Source organism: Tachypleus tridentatus, chromosome 1, assembly GCF_004210375.1.
Source record: "Tachypleus tridentatus isolate NWPU-2018 chromosome 1, ASM421037v1, whole genome shotgun sequence".
NCBI classification, from domain to species: Eukaryota; Metazoa; Arthropoda; class Merostomata; order Xiphosura; family Limulidae; genus Tachypleus; species Tachypleus tridentatus.
In genome coordinates, this window is record NC_134825.1 from 102,630,318 (window position 1) to 102,647,499 (window position 17,182).

General features: G+C 29.2%; 1 protein-coding gene across 1 annotated transcript in view; it reads left to right on the top strand.

Moving 5' to 3' along the window:
- Positions 1–15,453, top strand: part of LOC143257225 (kinesin-like protein KIF3A) — a 72,132-nt gene extending 56,679 nt beyond the window's left edge. The window contains 10 exon segments of the mRNA XM_076515641.1: positions 1,464–1,604; positions 1,606–1,662; positions 4,867–5,041; positions 5,968–6,087; positions 7,699–7,843; positions 9,495–9,675; positions 12,324–12,507; positions 12,510–12,559; positions 13,698–13,823; positions 15,230–15,453. Of these exon segments, the coding sequence (XP_076371756.1) occupies positions 1,464–1,604; positions 1,606–1,662; positions 4,867–5,041; positions 5,968–6,087; positions 7,699–7,843; positions 9,495–9,675; positions 12,324–12,507; positions 12,510–12,559; positions 13,698–13,823; positions 15,230–15,367 (1,317 nt within the window). The 3' untranslated portion in view covers positions 15,368–15,453.
- Positions 15,454–17,182: the final 1,729 nt, after the last annotated feature.

Below are 17,182 nucleotides of genomic sequence, written 5' to 3' on the forward strand. Positions count from 1 at the left end.
TTGTCACAACTCTTGATAAGGAGTCTGTAGCCTTCAAGTACCTTCGAGACTTTTTCCCTAAGCTGTCTGAGGCAAAGGTCAAAGCTGGTGTCTTCGTTGGACCACAAATAAAGAAGATCCTGGAGTGCATAGAATTCCCCAAGAAGCTTAGTAGGAATTAAAATAAGCTTTGGGCAGTTTTGTTGCAGTGGTTTGGGGCTTCTTGGGCAATCACAAGTCCAAAAATTAAGTGGAACTGGTTGAGGCTCTGGATGTCCATGAAAGTCCATATCCTTGATGCTCATCTTGTTAAATTCAAGGAGTACATGTAAGCATACTCAGAGGAGCAAGGCAAGCACTTCCAACAAGATATACTGAAGTTTGAACTGTGCTATCAAGGAGCATATGAGGAAAACATGATGGGAAACTATATTTGGGGGCTGATACGTGAAAGTGATTTACATTATGATTGCTAATCTCAAAAAACTACTTCTAAACATTTTTGTTCATTTTTGTATAACTCAGATATAAATACATGTATATCTTGATTCATTTGTTCTTTTATTAAGACCTTATGTAAATGAAAATGTGCAAATTTGCCCATTTTTACATAGAAAATAGATTAATTTTTAATTTTCATTATCCAGGTCACAGAAGCAAAATCTGAAGGGAATAATGACCATTTTCTGTACTTTTACAACATAAGCAATTAAGAAATAACACATACTATCCAGGAACAAAATTTGTGTTACCTAGCATTATTTAATAAACAACACATTATTTATTTCAATATCAAATAGGTTATTAAGGATGCCTGACCTACAGCACCAAGTTGTTATGTCAAATGAGAAAGGACCGACATGTTTATATGAAATTTTTTAAATGTCTTAGTTCAATATAAAGTTTTTCTTTGTGATATTTTCATAATATCAGATCATTTTTTATTGTTACGAGGGTGTTCTATGTTCTCCAGTAAACATTACATTCTGAAAAATCAGCAAGTTTACAAGTTCCAAAATTGTTAAAACTATTATGTAACAATCTTATTAATTTAATTTTTAATTTCCAGCAGAAGGTTGTGTATTTCCTTTTTATTATTATTGTACTTGGTGCTTATATATTTAAATTTGAGAGGTGTGGGTTGTATAATTATTTGTGTTGCAGTTAGCCTATACTTGAACTATGTAAAGAGTTTGAGATCTTGGACTTTTGTATAGAAAGGTTGAATTCTATATAGTTTTTTCTTTTAGTAAACAATTTTTTCTCAAAGAGTTAGTAATGTATAGAAAAATATTTAATAATATGCAGTAATCAAAAGGCATAAAAACTGTTAAAAACTTAAATTTTCTTGAAATATAGGCTATAAATTTCTATTGTTTTTTGATTCAATTTAGGTACCTAAATAAATGTTTGTTTTTTAAATTAGTCTGAATGATATATTGTAAGTTGTTTGAAATCCTTTAATATAACCTTTCTTTTTTCAGGGATCTGAGAGACAAAGCAAGACTGGTGCCACAGGACAACGACTTAAAGAAGCTACTAAAATTAACCTCTCTTTGTCGACCTTAGGTAACGTGATCTCTGCACTGGTAGATGGAAAAAGTACCCATGTACCTTATCGGGAACTCCAAACTAACTCGACTCTTGCAAGACTCTTTAGGAGGCAACTCAAGGACATTGATGGTAATCATTAAAGACTAAGCCTCAGAAACAGAACATGCATACTTGTTTCTTAAGCAGTGTTAAGTCTTAGACATCAAACACTTATAATACTTATAATACTTTTCTGTGGGTGAACTTTTCTGTTTGTTTACTTTTCCTCACTTTATGGGTGATAGTGGATTAATGGATTCTATGACATCATCTCTCTTGTGTCTTGTGAAGAAAGATACGTTTTTTACCATTGTTTAGTCTTTTTTTTTCACTTTCTCTTACTAATTTCCATTGATTATTTCTAATAAGTTATGATAACACACAATTTAAAAGTTGTAATCCAGTACTGATATTACTGTTATTATGTGGTGATCAGTGCAAATATTGACGTGTGTAGTACTGTTTGGTATACAGTGATGTTATTTTATGAAACTGAAATACAGAAACTATGGAAACAGTCATTCATTAATACAACTATGATGTTTTTGGATTAGGAAGAGCAGATTTCTTACAGCATTTTGGAGGAAAGTTGGTAACATACCTTATTTGGTCAATTTGAATGTGCTGAGTAAGAAAGTTCATGTCTCTATATGGGAGAATGACATTTAAAGGATGAAAATGCATAAATTAAAAATGATCAACAAACTGCTATTTTAATGCCTTTAGTTAATGTTGAGCTACTGTTTGTTATTTGCATATAGGTGCATATAGTTTAAATGAGAGAGAATCATATACTTAATGCTTTTCCATGTATTATTATACACCTATCTATTCCAGCTGTACAGTGTTGTATAAAGAATCTTTAATAGTAGCAACATTAATATAAATGAAAAATGCAGTAACATTTCACGGTTGTGGCATTAGAATAAACTTAAAAAATTTAACAACAAACATGGATTTCACATATAATAAATAACTTTTGTTAAAGGACACACAACATTGGTTTTACTACATGTACTTGGATGTTACATATACTGTACACAGCCAAAATTTATTAGAGATTATTTGGATATGTACTTGAAATGTAAATTGCATGAATATGGTGTTAAGAGTGACTTATCACAGCTCATATTAAGCAATGTGCATAACAGAAATTTTCTTCACTAAACCTAATGCAACCGCACAATCTACACATGGTAATTTTGTGTTATAAAATTTGCAACAAAGGTTTATACATCCTATGTTACACTGGAATCTAATAATTTCCCAAGATGCATTTGTAACTGGATACAGAAATATCTGAACTAGAACTAGTTTCTAGCTAATACATTTCTGTACCATATCTCTTAGTGCTGGCAAAACAAGATATGAAGTGTATGCCTGTCCCCATATTGTAGACTGGTAACGTACTTTTATGCTGCAATACTTCAAAGCATCCCTAATAACTGATTAATTATTGGGTTTATTATCAGTTATTGCTAACCAAATATAATGCCAAATACATATAATGTTAGTGCACATGTGATGTTCCCATGTGATTGGAATCAAATTTCAATGTATCGTGTATTTTTTGTACAGTCTAACCAATAGACTGATTGCTAGAACGTAGTGCATCAAATCTATAAATACTGTCATAATCACATAGGAAATAAATATTTATTATTTGGTAGTATCACCCTAGCTATTTTGTATATAGAACTGGATGATTACTGTTACAAATTAGTTAAACTATCATTTCATGTATTTGGACTAGAAATACCATTGGTGTAAAAGTTTTGCATAATTGATAAAATCAGAAATGAAACAGACTATTAAAAGTTGTATCTACAATACTTTATAAGTAATATTGTAATAAAATATTACCATTAATATGTATTCATGTGGAGGGCATATGGAAATATCTAATTATTTTAAGTTTCAGTTAGGTATCATGCACAATGAAAGTTATGTGAGAGGTAAAAAATATAATTTTATGTCAATTTTTAATTTATACATTTTAAGACCTTAATAATCACTTGTCAGTTTAGTAGCATAGATTTTTAAATTCATCACACTAAAAAATGACCAGACGCCATGTTACCAACTTTTATCCTAAAACTACCGTTAAGAAAATGTTTTCACCACTTTCAGACCAGTCTGCTTGTTAAAACCTTTGTAGAAAAAGTAGAGGGTAGTTTGATTTAGTACAGAAGTAAAACTGACACATGGCAAGTACAATTCAAATAGTATCCTACATTGTATAGATTAATAATCACTTGTCAGTTTAGTAGCATAGATTTTTAAATTCATCACACTAAAAAATGACCAGACGCCATGTTACCAACTTTTATCCTAAAACTACCGTTAAGAAAATGTTTTCACCACTTTCAGACCAGTCTGCTTGTTAAAACCTTTGTAGAAAAAGTAGAGGGTAGTTTGATTTAGTACAGAAGTAAAACTGACACATGGCAAGTACAATTCAAATAGTATCCTACATTGTATAGATACATGCGTTTAACGAAGATCACCTAGAATTTTTTTTTGTTTCATGTAAATTATAACAAGAGGGTGATTCATAATGTATGAAATATTTTCAGAATATCTCATGAACTGAAGAATGTGTGAAGGAAGATATGCAAAGGAAGTATGTTTGTGACAAAAGTAGTCTGTGATGCATTGTTTGACCACCAGGTGGTTGTTCAATTATAAATTCTCTTAATTCCTCAATTACAAAGAGCAGAAAAAATAATTAATGTCAAAGCTGACATTTAAAAAGCATGGTGACTTAATATGGCTGTTTGACAAAAACTGATATAATGGTACTATAACATGTACTGTTTTTGCTATAGAGCACTCTCATTGAGACACAATTACAATATTAATGATGAACAGATTTGTAGAATGATTTCTTCAGACAAAAATGTAGCAGTTTGCGTGTTTATCGAGTACCTGATTGTAAAACATCATAGTTCCTCTATCATAGTCATTTTTTCATTTTGCATGTTATTCTCCACTTCCAGATTTTCTGATGCATCGACAGTGCTTTACAAGTTATGAATCATTTTGCAAGAAAGTATATGTGAATATTTTCTGTATACTTGAGGAACACATTCAGGATTATGTGCTTTTTTGAGCTTCATACTTGTAATTACATAATAAATTGATTTATTGATTGACTTTTATGTTTGTAAATACAGTTTTTATGGGAAAATCAAATCTGCTTTTTTCATCATTTTGTGGTTTTATTTAATTTTTTGAAAGAAACTTTCATCCCGTTATTCTAGCAATAAGAATTGTGCTTGTATTGCTTTTTAGTGTGCAAATATCGGCCCTGCTGAGTACAATTATGATGAAACCATTAGTACTCTGAGGTATGCAAACAGGGCCAAAAACATCAAGAACAAAGCCAGAATTAATGAAGATCCCAAAGATGCTCTCTTAAGACAATTCCAGAAAGAGATAGAGGAACTGAAGAAACAGCTTAAAGAAGGTAATTACTAACAGTGATACTGCAAACAGTGTGAAAATGTTATTGCAATTACTTGTTTATTTATTTCTAATGTAGTTTACTCATTTTTGGGGTCTTATATTTTTGTCTGTTACAAAATGATTTTTGTGTTTTTTCTTCTACCTATGGTCCATGTAGTTATTTGACAATTTGAAAAGCTCATATATGGTGACTTATAGTTTAAGGTAGTTAAATTAGTTAGAACAACTGTTCTGGGCAAACATGACCCATAACTATGCATCTCATTGTCAACTGGTTGAAAATCACTGTATTATATAACATAATGCAGTTGAAGGAAAATGATCACTAGTAACCAGATAACAGGTCACAACCTTTGATTTCTATGTCCATAGCTGTATACTAAAACATTATCTGTGAAACAGTAAGTAATGCTGTAGAACTTTTGACTGTATGTAACAGGTGAAACTTTGCTTCTTAGACTGAAGAATATTTGATATTATTGTATGATCTGTTGTGATTTTATGCATGCATTTTTTTTTTCATAATATAGGAAAGATCATTAGTTTGGGTGTATTTGAATAGAAAGCATTATTATAACTTCTGAGAAGATAAATTTGATTGTAATTTTAACAACTTAGAAAAACAACTATCTGTGAAGACCTTCTTGTTCTTAACAATGCATAAGAACTGTGTAACATATTGGTGAAAATAAATACATTTTAATGAAGTTAAGTAATAAATAGTAAAAGAAGTAAAATTACAAGGAAGGACTATTAAAAACAGCAAACCCAAACCTTTGACCAATTAGTTTACTTTTTATAAATACTGAATTGTTGTTATTTAAAACACTTATTTTACTTATAATGAACTAATATATATTATATTTAATAAAAGTTTTATCTATGCACACTGATTTTGTATTTAAAGATTTTGAACATGCTATTTAGAGGGAGAAGATAGCGACTCTGGAGAAGGAACCAGCGGTACTGAGGGTAGCCCCGAAGAAAATGGTGAAGAGAATAATGGCACTAAGAAAGAAAAAAAAGAAGAAAATCAGCGTAAAAAGGGTATTAACAATTATAATTTCTTTTCTACATTAGTAATACTTTTGTATGCTCTGCACTTGTTTCCTTTGATTAATTGGTGATACAGATTTTAAAATAAACATGTAAAAATATGTGATCATGATTGGATTAAATTAAGATTAAAGAGTTTTATCAATAATAATAGAGCAAAGCATAAATAACTAGTAGTGGTTTCAGCTAAATTTTTTATCCAAAATCACTTGTATATTCAGGGCTTGATTTCTATTCCCTAGCGTTCGACAAAATAAATTTGTTTCTTCCAGAACAAGGTAAGACTTACTTTGCTCTCAAGGAATAATGTGACTCTGTGAGGAGATTGTCACAGAAAACTCTTACCATACTTGCTTGTCATAAGAAAATATGAAGAAGAATAGCTGGTACAGATCTAATAATGAATATACATGAGTGCTAATTCATGTAATGCATCAGTTTTATGTGCACAAACACTTTTAAACTTGATGTTGTGGTTTACATATTTATTCTAGATTATCTGGAATTTTCAGTGATGACAATTATACAAATTTAGAATATTTCTCTATTATTCCTATTTAACCAAACAAGGTTTAAATATTATTAGTTGAACAATGTTACTCAACATAATACAAACCAGAGGAACTTTAGATATCAATAGTCTACAAGATTTTCTCATATATTTGTATCTGTGTTACTACTAGCAATTTGAATATAAAAAGAATTGCTAAAACGTATGTATCATGGCTGTACAAACTTTAATATATGGTTTACTCCGACAGTAATTGTATATTACATGTTTAAACATAAAGCCTTTCAGGTTTAGCTTGTATATAGGTGAGATTAGGTAAGTTTATTCTGAAAATTGGCACAACATGGTTCCTCTTAGTATGCTGTTTATTAAGAATTGTAAGATTTAGAGAGTTGTAATATTTTCACATGTTCAAATTTAGATTATTTTTAATTCAATTCTTATCTTGAATATTATAGCTCTAGATTTATGTAAAATGTTAATCTATTTTTTCTGGTATCTAATTCACAAACACTTAAGTGATTTGATCAGTAGAAATGTGTAATTGTAACTTATACGAGTCCAGAGGTTTAGGCATGGAATGTGTTCTGAATGTAAAATATTGTTTAAACAAAACCATAGAAATGTAAAGGAATGTGTTGAAAGAAGATAACTGAATTTTAATCAGTTCTAATGTCATAAGCTTTTAACTGTTTAACCTGTTTGAATAATGAACCATTTGTTATTAATACAAATGAAAATATTTTCTGAAGGCTGTTTAAAAACATTCATTCATTTTAATACAAGTTCATAAATTATTTAGTGGTAACTAGCATTAGAAAATGTAACTAACTGCATACAAACTGTAGATATTACATAAAAGTTAACTTGTCAAAGCTTAGACTTTCTAGTTACAGTATATAAACCAAACTGATATTGTGAATTTTTGAGTAAGATAATTCTTAAAATTTGTAGAAATTAAGTGGTAAGTCTGTTTCTTTTTTCTTTTTTTTTTTTTTGCTTTCTCACTGAGATTTTTATATTTTTTAAAATACCTCAAAATAATTTCTATTCACAATAATTTTTTTTCTGATGTGTACCTACTTTTACAGGTGTTTCTGAAGAAAAGATGAAAGAAATTCAAGCAAAAATTGAAGCAAGTCGTAAAATGATGGAAGAAAAAGGCATGGCTGAAGAAGAACGAAACCGCATAGCTAATGAATTGATAAAACAAGAAGATGAATTAAAACAAGCACAGTATGATTTTTCTATTAATATAAACAGTTTGTAGACTTATTCACACACAAGTGCTATGATTAGATATCTGTATAGCTGTTTTAGTTACACATATTATACTTTTCTAATTTAGATGTCTTCTGTGTGTGTGAACCAGAACTGACCTTAGGCTTTAAAATGTAGATTAGTTACTATGATAGTACGGTGTTGTACAAGATATATTAAAAAATAATCTGTAACAAGTGTATATATTAATAATATATTCCCATTATTTATTCTTAATTAACATCAAAATGTTAAGGAAGTTGTAAATTGGATAGCCAAGTTTTTATAGGTTTCTGTATTGTTATCATTTAGTATTTTATATGAAAATTATATATTTAAAAATTGTTTTTTCTAACTGATTCAGTCTGCATATTTTTATCCTGATTTTCATAATTGTTTGCTGTCAAACCATAAATTTATAAATTTCAAAAAATTGTTCCATCTTTATATCTTTGTCTTATGTATTTAAGGTTAATACCCTAAATATTGTTTAGCTAAAAAAATTGTAGTTAAAAAGTATTGGCTTGCATGGAAAAGCTCCAAAGGTAATAGCATTGATATTATCTTATACTTTAAGAAACAGATTTTTATCATTAAAGCCTTATAATTCAGTTTTTGTACAAAGTGAAAACAGTATATAAGTTTAAAATTAGAGCTTTAAACATGAAGGTGATAACAGATTGATAAAACAGTGCTAGTCTTGCTATAATTAGACTGAAATGAAGAAGGATCAGGAAGAACTTCAAAAATAATTTGATTGTGGTATATGTTTAGAATCTTATTTTATGAAACTAGAGATAGATAAAATATAAAGTAACTTTTACTGATTTTATTGCTTTTCCTTTTTAGAGAAATATGAAATTTCTATTTGATAGTTTAGGATTAATGTTGCAAATTTTAAAGTGTACAAGTAATTTGTTTTTTGTATCTAGAAATTCAAAATGTGAATGATAATACACAGTGCATTGTGTAGATAAATGTTTTCACAATATTTATATTTTAGTATCAGTTCAAGTCTCTTCTTTCAGTGGTGTTAAATATTTCACCAATAACAAAAATCATTCTTTGTGATCACAGGAAATAGGAAACAAAATGTTTAACACATTATTAGTAGCAAAATTGATGTTGAAGTTAGCCTTTTTAATAAAATCAAAATTGTATTTCTACCATTTGTTGTTTATTATGTTCTTTATTCTGCTGGTTTCCTCCATGCTTATTAACTCAGATTGATATTTGTTGGTCATACCATCTGCTAAATAAATAAATTTTGACTAATATTCAAATTGTACACTCTGTAAGGCTGTGTGACCTACAGAGAATAATTTGTTATTCTGAACTTTGTTTAATACAAACTGTAATTTATCATGAGACACTTTTATTTTGGTAAATAAAGTAACAGTTTATATATCTTTATTAGTACAATATTTTGTTTTCACAGCTTCTCAGGAGCTATCTATCATGCAAGTTCACTACACAAGTCGGCAGTTTGAAATATGAATCAAATAGTTGTATTTTTTTAATTGTATGGTTGCAAACTTATGTTACAGTTTCATTATCACTACAGTGAAGAGATGCTTTCTGAACTGATGATAAGAAAGTTACATATGGTTTTCCTTACTTTATGTAGGGAAGAGCATGATGCATTAGTTCAAAAGCTACAAGCTTTGGAGAAGAAAATTATTGTTGGTGGAGAAAATCTTCTCGAAAAAGCTGAAGAACAAGAAAGACTATTGGAAGAGAGTGCACAAGAGCTGGAAGAAAGAAAGCAGAAGGAGAAAGAACTCAGACAAGCACTAGAAAAGAAAGAGGTGTGATTAAAGTACATATAAGATTTTGTTTTCATGAAACTGTAATTAAATGCCCATTATTAGGTAATTTTACCTTAAATTTAGCTTTTGAAAACACTTTCTTGGGTTCTGTATGTGACTTTGAAAACAGAAAAGTAGTAATTGTAAAAGTTGTCACTAAAATTTTCTTACTGACTGACTAACACTTTAGCATTTGTATAGAATAAAACAAGTTCTGTTTTAAAACTTGTAAATGGGTCTCTGAGTTTTGGTTTGGTTTGACTTTATTCAAGTGAGCTAACAAATTGATATTTTATACCTTGTATGTACCTTCTGTTGATTCTAGTTTTATTTACTGTTTACTAAACAATGGTATAGTCAAGGGTAAATGTGAATATGTTGAGTTTACCTACTTTTCATTTGAGGAATATGGTATTAAGAAATAATTTATATAAAACAATTTCTCTTGTTTTTCTCTGGTGAGCAAATCATGGTTAAACAATGGTTTAAAGCCAAGATACTTTAGTTTATTACATAAAGTATTTAGTTCTACTCGTCTGTTATAAACAAATATCGTAAAAAGGTTAAAACCAGGGCATATTTCAGTTTATTCTATATTAAAATTATTTACTTCTCTTTGTGATAAATACATCCTGACTATATCAAAGGTTAAAGACAGGGCATATTCTTTTATTAATGTAAATAAAATGATGATGTATATCTCCAGAACCTATATTTCATTAACTCAATATTTTAATACTAAAGCTTTCTCAAGGGCTATTGATAAAGTAGTGAAATATTGAGCTAATAAAGGTATGTTATGGAGACATGGGTCATTATTTTATTTACATTAATAAACCTGTATAGTAGTAAACTGTAGTTTGATTTACACATAGTTAAAACTCATAATCCAGTTTATTATTTAAAATATGTCAAGCACCTTTATTGTTAGGCAGCATCTTTTCTGGTTAAAGTTTGTTTACTCACTTGTGTTTTACTGTTATAACTCTAATACTGAATGTGCAAACAAGTCTTACATGTGATGAAACTGGAACTTAGGATCACTGTGTTAGTATAATAATCATTAGTTGTTAGCCATAACTCTAATGGTGTAATCAGCTTACATTCTGACTTCCACTTCACAGTAATTTTTATGCATGTGTTTTGTATTTAATTAAACTTTGTTACATATGGTATATCTTTGTCTTAGTTGCCTGTTATGTGTAATCTCCTTCTCTGGAGGAGCCAGTGAAACATTTAAGAGTCTGAGTGACAGACATTATTTTGATTTCAACAAATGCAAAGAAGTTATTATTAAAACAAGAAATAACCTTAAAGGGATCAAAAAAAGCCACATATAAAAGAGAAATAATTTTTTGACTTGTCCATTATCAGGCTACTACTTATTGGTTTTCAGACTAAAAATACGTGTATCTATAGTGGCCCCACAATTGACAAACTAGCTTAGATGTTGTTAGGATTGGTCTTCCACTTGGTAAATCACATGAAAACATTCAGTAAAGTAGAATAGCAGGAGAACTAAGAAAATAATTGTATTGTAATTATTTAAAGTTAGAAATGTAAATTAAACTCTATTTGAACAATTCCATCACATTATGAGAGATCTCATTGTCAGTGAATTCATGATGAGGAAATTGAAGTCTGATAATGAATATAGTTGTCAGAACCAAACATTTAAGAATACACTCATTCCACCTTCAGTGAATTCTGAAAATTGTGTTTGAGACATTTATTAAATAAAACTATAGTATCATTAATCAGTAGTTAACTTAGTTATTAAGTAAATAGGTAAACTGGAGGATGGGATAAAACTGAAAGATTGTATATATATTTCAAGACAGTTGAGTTTTAAGTGTGAACACTTTGAATAATTTTAGAACTGAAGAGGCTGATAAGTTGTTAAGTGTAGAGTGGTCGATCATCAACTATGAATAAACTTTATTTAATGTGCATTTCAAGGTTCTGAAGATCCTGTAGTAATGATGGAAAAATCATTAAATGAAATATTGTGACCTGTGGTTTCAACATGTGAATGAATGAATGTATATCTGGGTTTAAGTAGTGGATGGTCAGTTCTGTTTTGTACTTCTGAATGTTCACAGTTTTTTTTAAGAGACTTTTTGTTCTTCCAACTTATATATGAATGATGTTACAGACACTACATGTATACTTATACACAAGTCATGACTGAAGAAGTTTAGGTAGTTGATTTTTATATTAAAATAAGTTTTTAATATGAAAGTTAGATCTGTATATTTGAGCTGAATTTAACAGTAGAAGTTTTTTTCTTTGTTAAAGAGGAGAGTTTTTTGTTGTTTTTATCAGAAACTTGTGGACTAATAATAATAATAATAAGGGGGAGATTTGTAGGTGATGTGCACATTGGTTAGTTTTGGAATTTGTTGTTTAGAAAATTGGTTATAAAACTGTGAAAAACTGGTATAAAGTCAGTAAAAATACTTTTATGATAAACAGAGGTAGAAAAGTGTCTACCTTCTTTGTCATTGATTTTATTAAAAGTACAGTGTGATAAGAACACTGTAAAATATTATAAGGTTATAATTAGTTTAAAATCAGTGATAATTATTCAGACTAATACTTAATGTATAAGTAGCCTAAAACCTTAATTCTTGATTCTTAATTTTTAGGCTGAAAGACTAGATATAGAAGAAAAGTACTCGAGTTTGCAAGAGGAGGCTGCTGGCAAGACCAAAAAGCTGAAGAAGGTGTGGACCATGTTAATGAGTGCCAAGGCAGAGATGGCTGATCTTCAACAAGAACATCAGAGAGAAGCTGAAGGGCTTTTAGAAAATGTTCGACAACTGAGTAGAGAGCTCGACTCAATATGTTAGTCATCAATGCTTTCATCCCACCTGAATACCAGGTAAATAAATATTGAGGATATTCTAAAGTTTATTATCATTGCTCCTTAAAACACTCTTATAGGAAACTAACTTTTAAGTTATTAATTTGAGGTTAAAGTGGATATTGTATACAAAAAAAAATTTGTTTAGAAATGGCAAGTATACAAGTTCAAAGTAATACAGTTTTAAAATGACACCTTAGATGACTTGTGTAACCCTTAATGTGTAAATTATCTCTTCAAAATTAACAAAACATCACTAACAATGATGAATTCTGACTATTTATTCTCATAAAACTGATATGTAGTTTTTACATAATTCTAGACTTTGGTATTAAGAAATTAAGATAATCTCAGGTGTAGCAAGTCATGGTGATTAGAGCACTCAACTCACAAATTGCAGATTGCAACCTATTACCAAAATAAATATGCTTCGATATTTTTAGCTGTGAGAGAGCTATAATATGATGGTCAATACAACTTTTCCTTGATAAATGTCATCCCAAGACATGATACTGTTGACTAGCTGCCTTCCATCTATAAAGGTATTCACTTCAAAATTAAGGAAGGCTAGAGCAGATAGCCCTCAAATATCTGTATGTGAAATTCAACAAACAAAATAAATATTCATGTCTATTTTCCATCAAAATTGAAATAGTTCTTTGTAAACTATTTTATTTTGTATTGTCAAAAAAAATGCTCTGGAATTGGTCTTTATATTTTTAATTTATTGTACATTAGAGTATTTTAAATATATAAAGAAACATTGCATATGACAAAGTTTCAATTTTGCATGATTAGTGAAAAGTAGCAAGATACAAGATGTTTTCCATTAACTGCCTAAAAATGTAAAAATACTGTTGCCAGAAATATTTCTCTTTTTTATATTTTATCAAATAATTCCAAAGGAAGCCTGTATATAACATTTTGAATACTTTTGTGAAGTATAAATTGATACAGCTAGAACCAAAACATGTTAAGAAATAGTTTTTAGTTAAATTTTGTACACAGCATTTATGTGTCTCAGTCTAGTGTTTATGACCAATGGTATTGTAAGGTTAATCTCTCAACTTATGACAGTATTTCATGCATTTGTACAGGAACTTTATTGATTAGGTAAAGATTAATGTTTATTTGTTTGTTGTTTCTACATACCCAGGAATTACTGGAACAGTCAGTCCACTGGAATGAAGATATTGGAGAATGGCAGCTGAAATGTGTGGCTTACACAGGAAACAACATGCGCAAACAGACATCTTCTGTGGAAAAAGATAAACATAAAGAAGTAATTTGTTTGGCTTTATTTCTGTTTAGGCTTAATGTTAAGAGGTAAACATGAATTTGTTTAAATATTGGTTAGCATGGCATAATAAGTGGTTTCAACCTTTGTTTGTTAAGTGTTGAAATACCCAGAATATCAAATTGTAGTTTGAGCTGATTGTTTATTTGACAAGTTAATTTGGAAGATATAAATCTAGGAGAGGTTTTGTACAATGATTGAAAGTAAAAGATTGAGAGAGATTTGAAAGGTGGAATAATTTTTATTTGATTCATCCATAATGAAATAGTTTTCAGAATCTGCAAGAATTTTCTCTAATGATGAGTTATTCTACAATAAGAAGACAGTATAATGATAGATTACTCTTAATTTTAAAACCTGGAATTTGAATAGGCCCTAAACACTATAACTTTCTCAAGAATGAGTTAAGGACACATAAGTTCATTAAACTAAATATTGACAAAACACAAAAGTGTTAAAAGTTAGTGTATCATGTAAATATTAAAACGTGAAGTTTTTTTAATGGGGGGGACAACTTTAAGGGACAAGAAAGGTCTATTATGATTCATCTAGGTCGTGCCATCCACTAAACTTTAAAATAAAACTAAAATGCTCAGAATGCTTGCTCATTACAACAAGAAGCTTGATATAACTTAATTGTACAGCCTTTTGAAGCAACTACTTCAAGCTTATTCAATTCAGTATGTGTTTATGGTTATTAGTGTGTAAAAGATCATGCTTCTACAAAGAATGGAGACTATAATGTCACTAATTTTAGATTAGTTTGTAATGAAATTGGAAAAAATTAATAAAAGTATATTTTACTTGTCTCCTATGTCATTCAAGTGATGTCAAATTATTCAAGAAATTCGATATGTTTTGTAAAAGCTTGTCCTAATGACCATCTAAACTACAGAATTGAGGAGACACAAAACTTTTTTTGTAAGCTAACTAATAATGTAACAGTCATCTTCGTGTGAAAGGCTTCATGGCTGTATAAGGTTTATGGTTTGAGCTAATCCTTTAAGTGAACTTTTTTAATAAATTGTACAGTTGAATCACTGTTAAGCATTTAATATGCTAATTCAAAGTAACTTAAGTGTTCCTTGCACTACATGAGTTAAAAAAACAAATAAAATCAAGTTTGTTAACTGGTCTTCAGATGAAAAGACATTGTAAAAAACACTATAATAATACAGAGTGACTTCATCAATGTGAGAAAAGTTGAAGATAAAACTAAACATTTATAATGCCTATAATTGGTAATTTGAAACCAACTGCAGTGCAAGTTGGTATACAATTTTCTGAAATTGTAAAGTTATTTTTCTTTTTCTTTTAGTAAATTTGAAAATTTAATATAAAAAATGTGATGGGATTGTCAAAAAAAGCTGAATGTTTTACCTTTGCTTTAGAAAGAAAACTTGGACTTATCCCATGTTTACCTAGCTTATACTCCAGAAGGTGCACAAATGGCACTGCGTCAGAAGTCTGCAAGAGCAAGATCAGGTAGGCCAAGGAGTGCTGCTAGGCCCAAATCTTCTAAAAAGTAAGTATAGTACTACAATTTGTTTCATAATAACAATTCTACTGCTTCATAAATGGTTAAAGCTAACCAGTGCGTTTACACTGAATTATGTTTCCATATTGTTTGTCAGTTTAGACAGTTTTTAAGTGGGTACATTATGCACAAAAATGTTTATATCAGGTGAATTGTTTTACTGAAATGATGTATTTTGGTTTGGAATAAGTTATTTTTAGAACATATTACAAATATACTGCTTAAAACGATAAAGGAAGACATGTTAGCCGTATGTATGTTGAGAATAGATAGGGTAATGAAATGTTTATTCTGAGTCATTTGTCATAAACTTATCAAGTTAGGTGCTTCACTGAACTAACAGTCAACAAGCATATTGTAACTGGGCTTGGGAACTAAGTTTCTAGAATAAAGGAGTTATTTATCACTTGCTTTGCTGAGGTTTATACAGAGTAATAAACAAACTAATCAAACAAAATATGAAAATATTAAAAGTGTGAAGATTTTCCTCAGACAGAAAATATGTCAACTCAAATTGGAAACATAACTCATACTAATTTTAGCAATAATTCATCAGATTAACCTTGATAGAAACATTTCTGTGTATTCTAAGTGGATATTTCTTTTTGTAAGAAGTATACTGTTTTAGTAAGTGCTTCATTTAGCCTGACAGCTTTGTAAAGAAATTTGGGTATTACATGTAACAAATATTCCCTATCTGCTGCTGCTGCTAGAAGTAAACTGTTGCATAAATTCTGAAATTATTCTTTTATCGTAATTTCTTTACGTAATTCAAATTAAATTACATAATGTACCAGAAGTAATTACCCAGTACATAACATATTATTCTCCACTAACTTCTGTTATACTGTTTTACAACAGATAAATGTGATGAGGTTGCTAAGAGGAAAATTTTTAAATGGACCACAGTTATGTAATGTGTTTAACATGTTTATGTGTTAATACACTATAGTTTATTAACAACTGGAAAATAAACTAGATTTATAGTATTTATTCATGAACTGCATCAGACTTTACTAAGTGTTTAAACAAATTTCTCTGAACTTTTCTTGTACAGATGTATAACTATCTACTGGTTGATTTGCTGTATTAAAAGTAGGAAAAACAATTCCTCAAGATTTTGGAGCACTTTTTCTGTTCCTTATTCTACTATTAAAACAAAATTTAGCATTGTATTACTTCTAACTCTCTTGTTTAAAAATGGAAGAATATAGTTAAAGAATTATTTTATTTCTTACTTTACAGACAAGTTTACTATGGATGAAATACATTTATGATTAAACTCGTATTTAATTGTATACTATAAAATTTAGTTAGACAGATATTCTTCATTTTTCTCAGGAACCAGATATATTATTTATGTAGTTATGAAGCTATTCCCACAGACTTTACTCTTTTCTTTCTGGTTGACTCTCCTTTAGAATAATTTATTTGTGTTTGAAGAGTTTTTAACTTGAACCTTCTAAAACATCATGATAGCGCTTATTGCCATATTTCACTTATATTTGACTCTCTTATAGCTCACTCGATATTATAAATTTAAGAAACAAAAGACAACATGATGAACTCAAGATTTTACAAAGTCATGTTTTTTACAGATATTTATGAATAGGATTAACATTCCAAGTATTTGCCATATTCATTTATTAATAATATTTCAACTATGTCTGCAAGTTAGTAGTTAAAAATGTAGATTATACTTATCATAAGACATTAGTGTTAGGCCTGTCATATTTTTATCATACTGTAATCTTTATCTAGTTTCTTAGGTTTTTTCAAGAAGAGTGTCTAATAGTATTTCAACTCA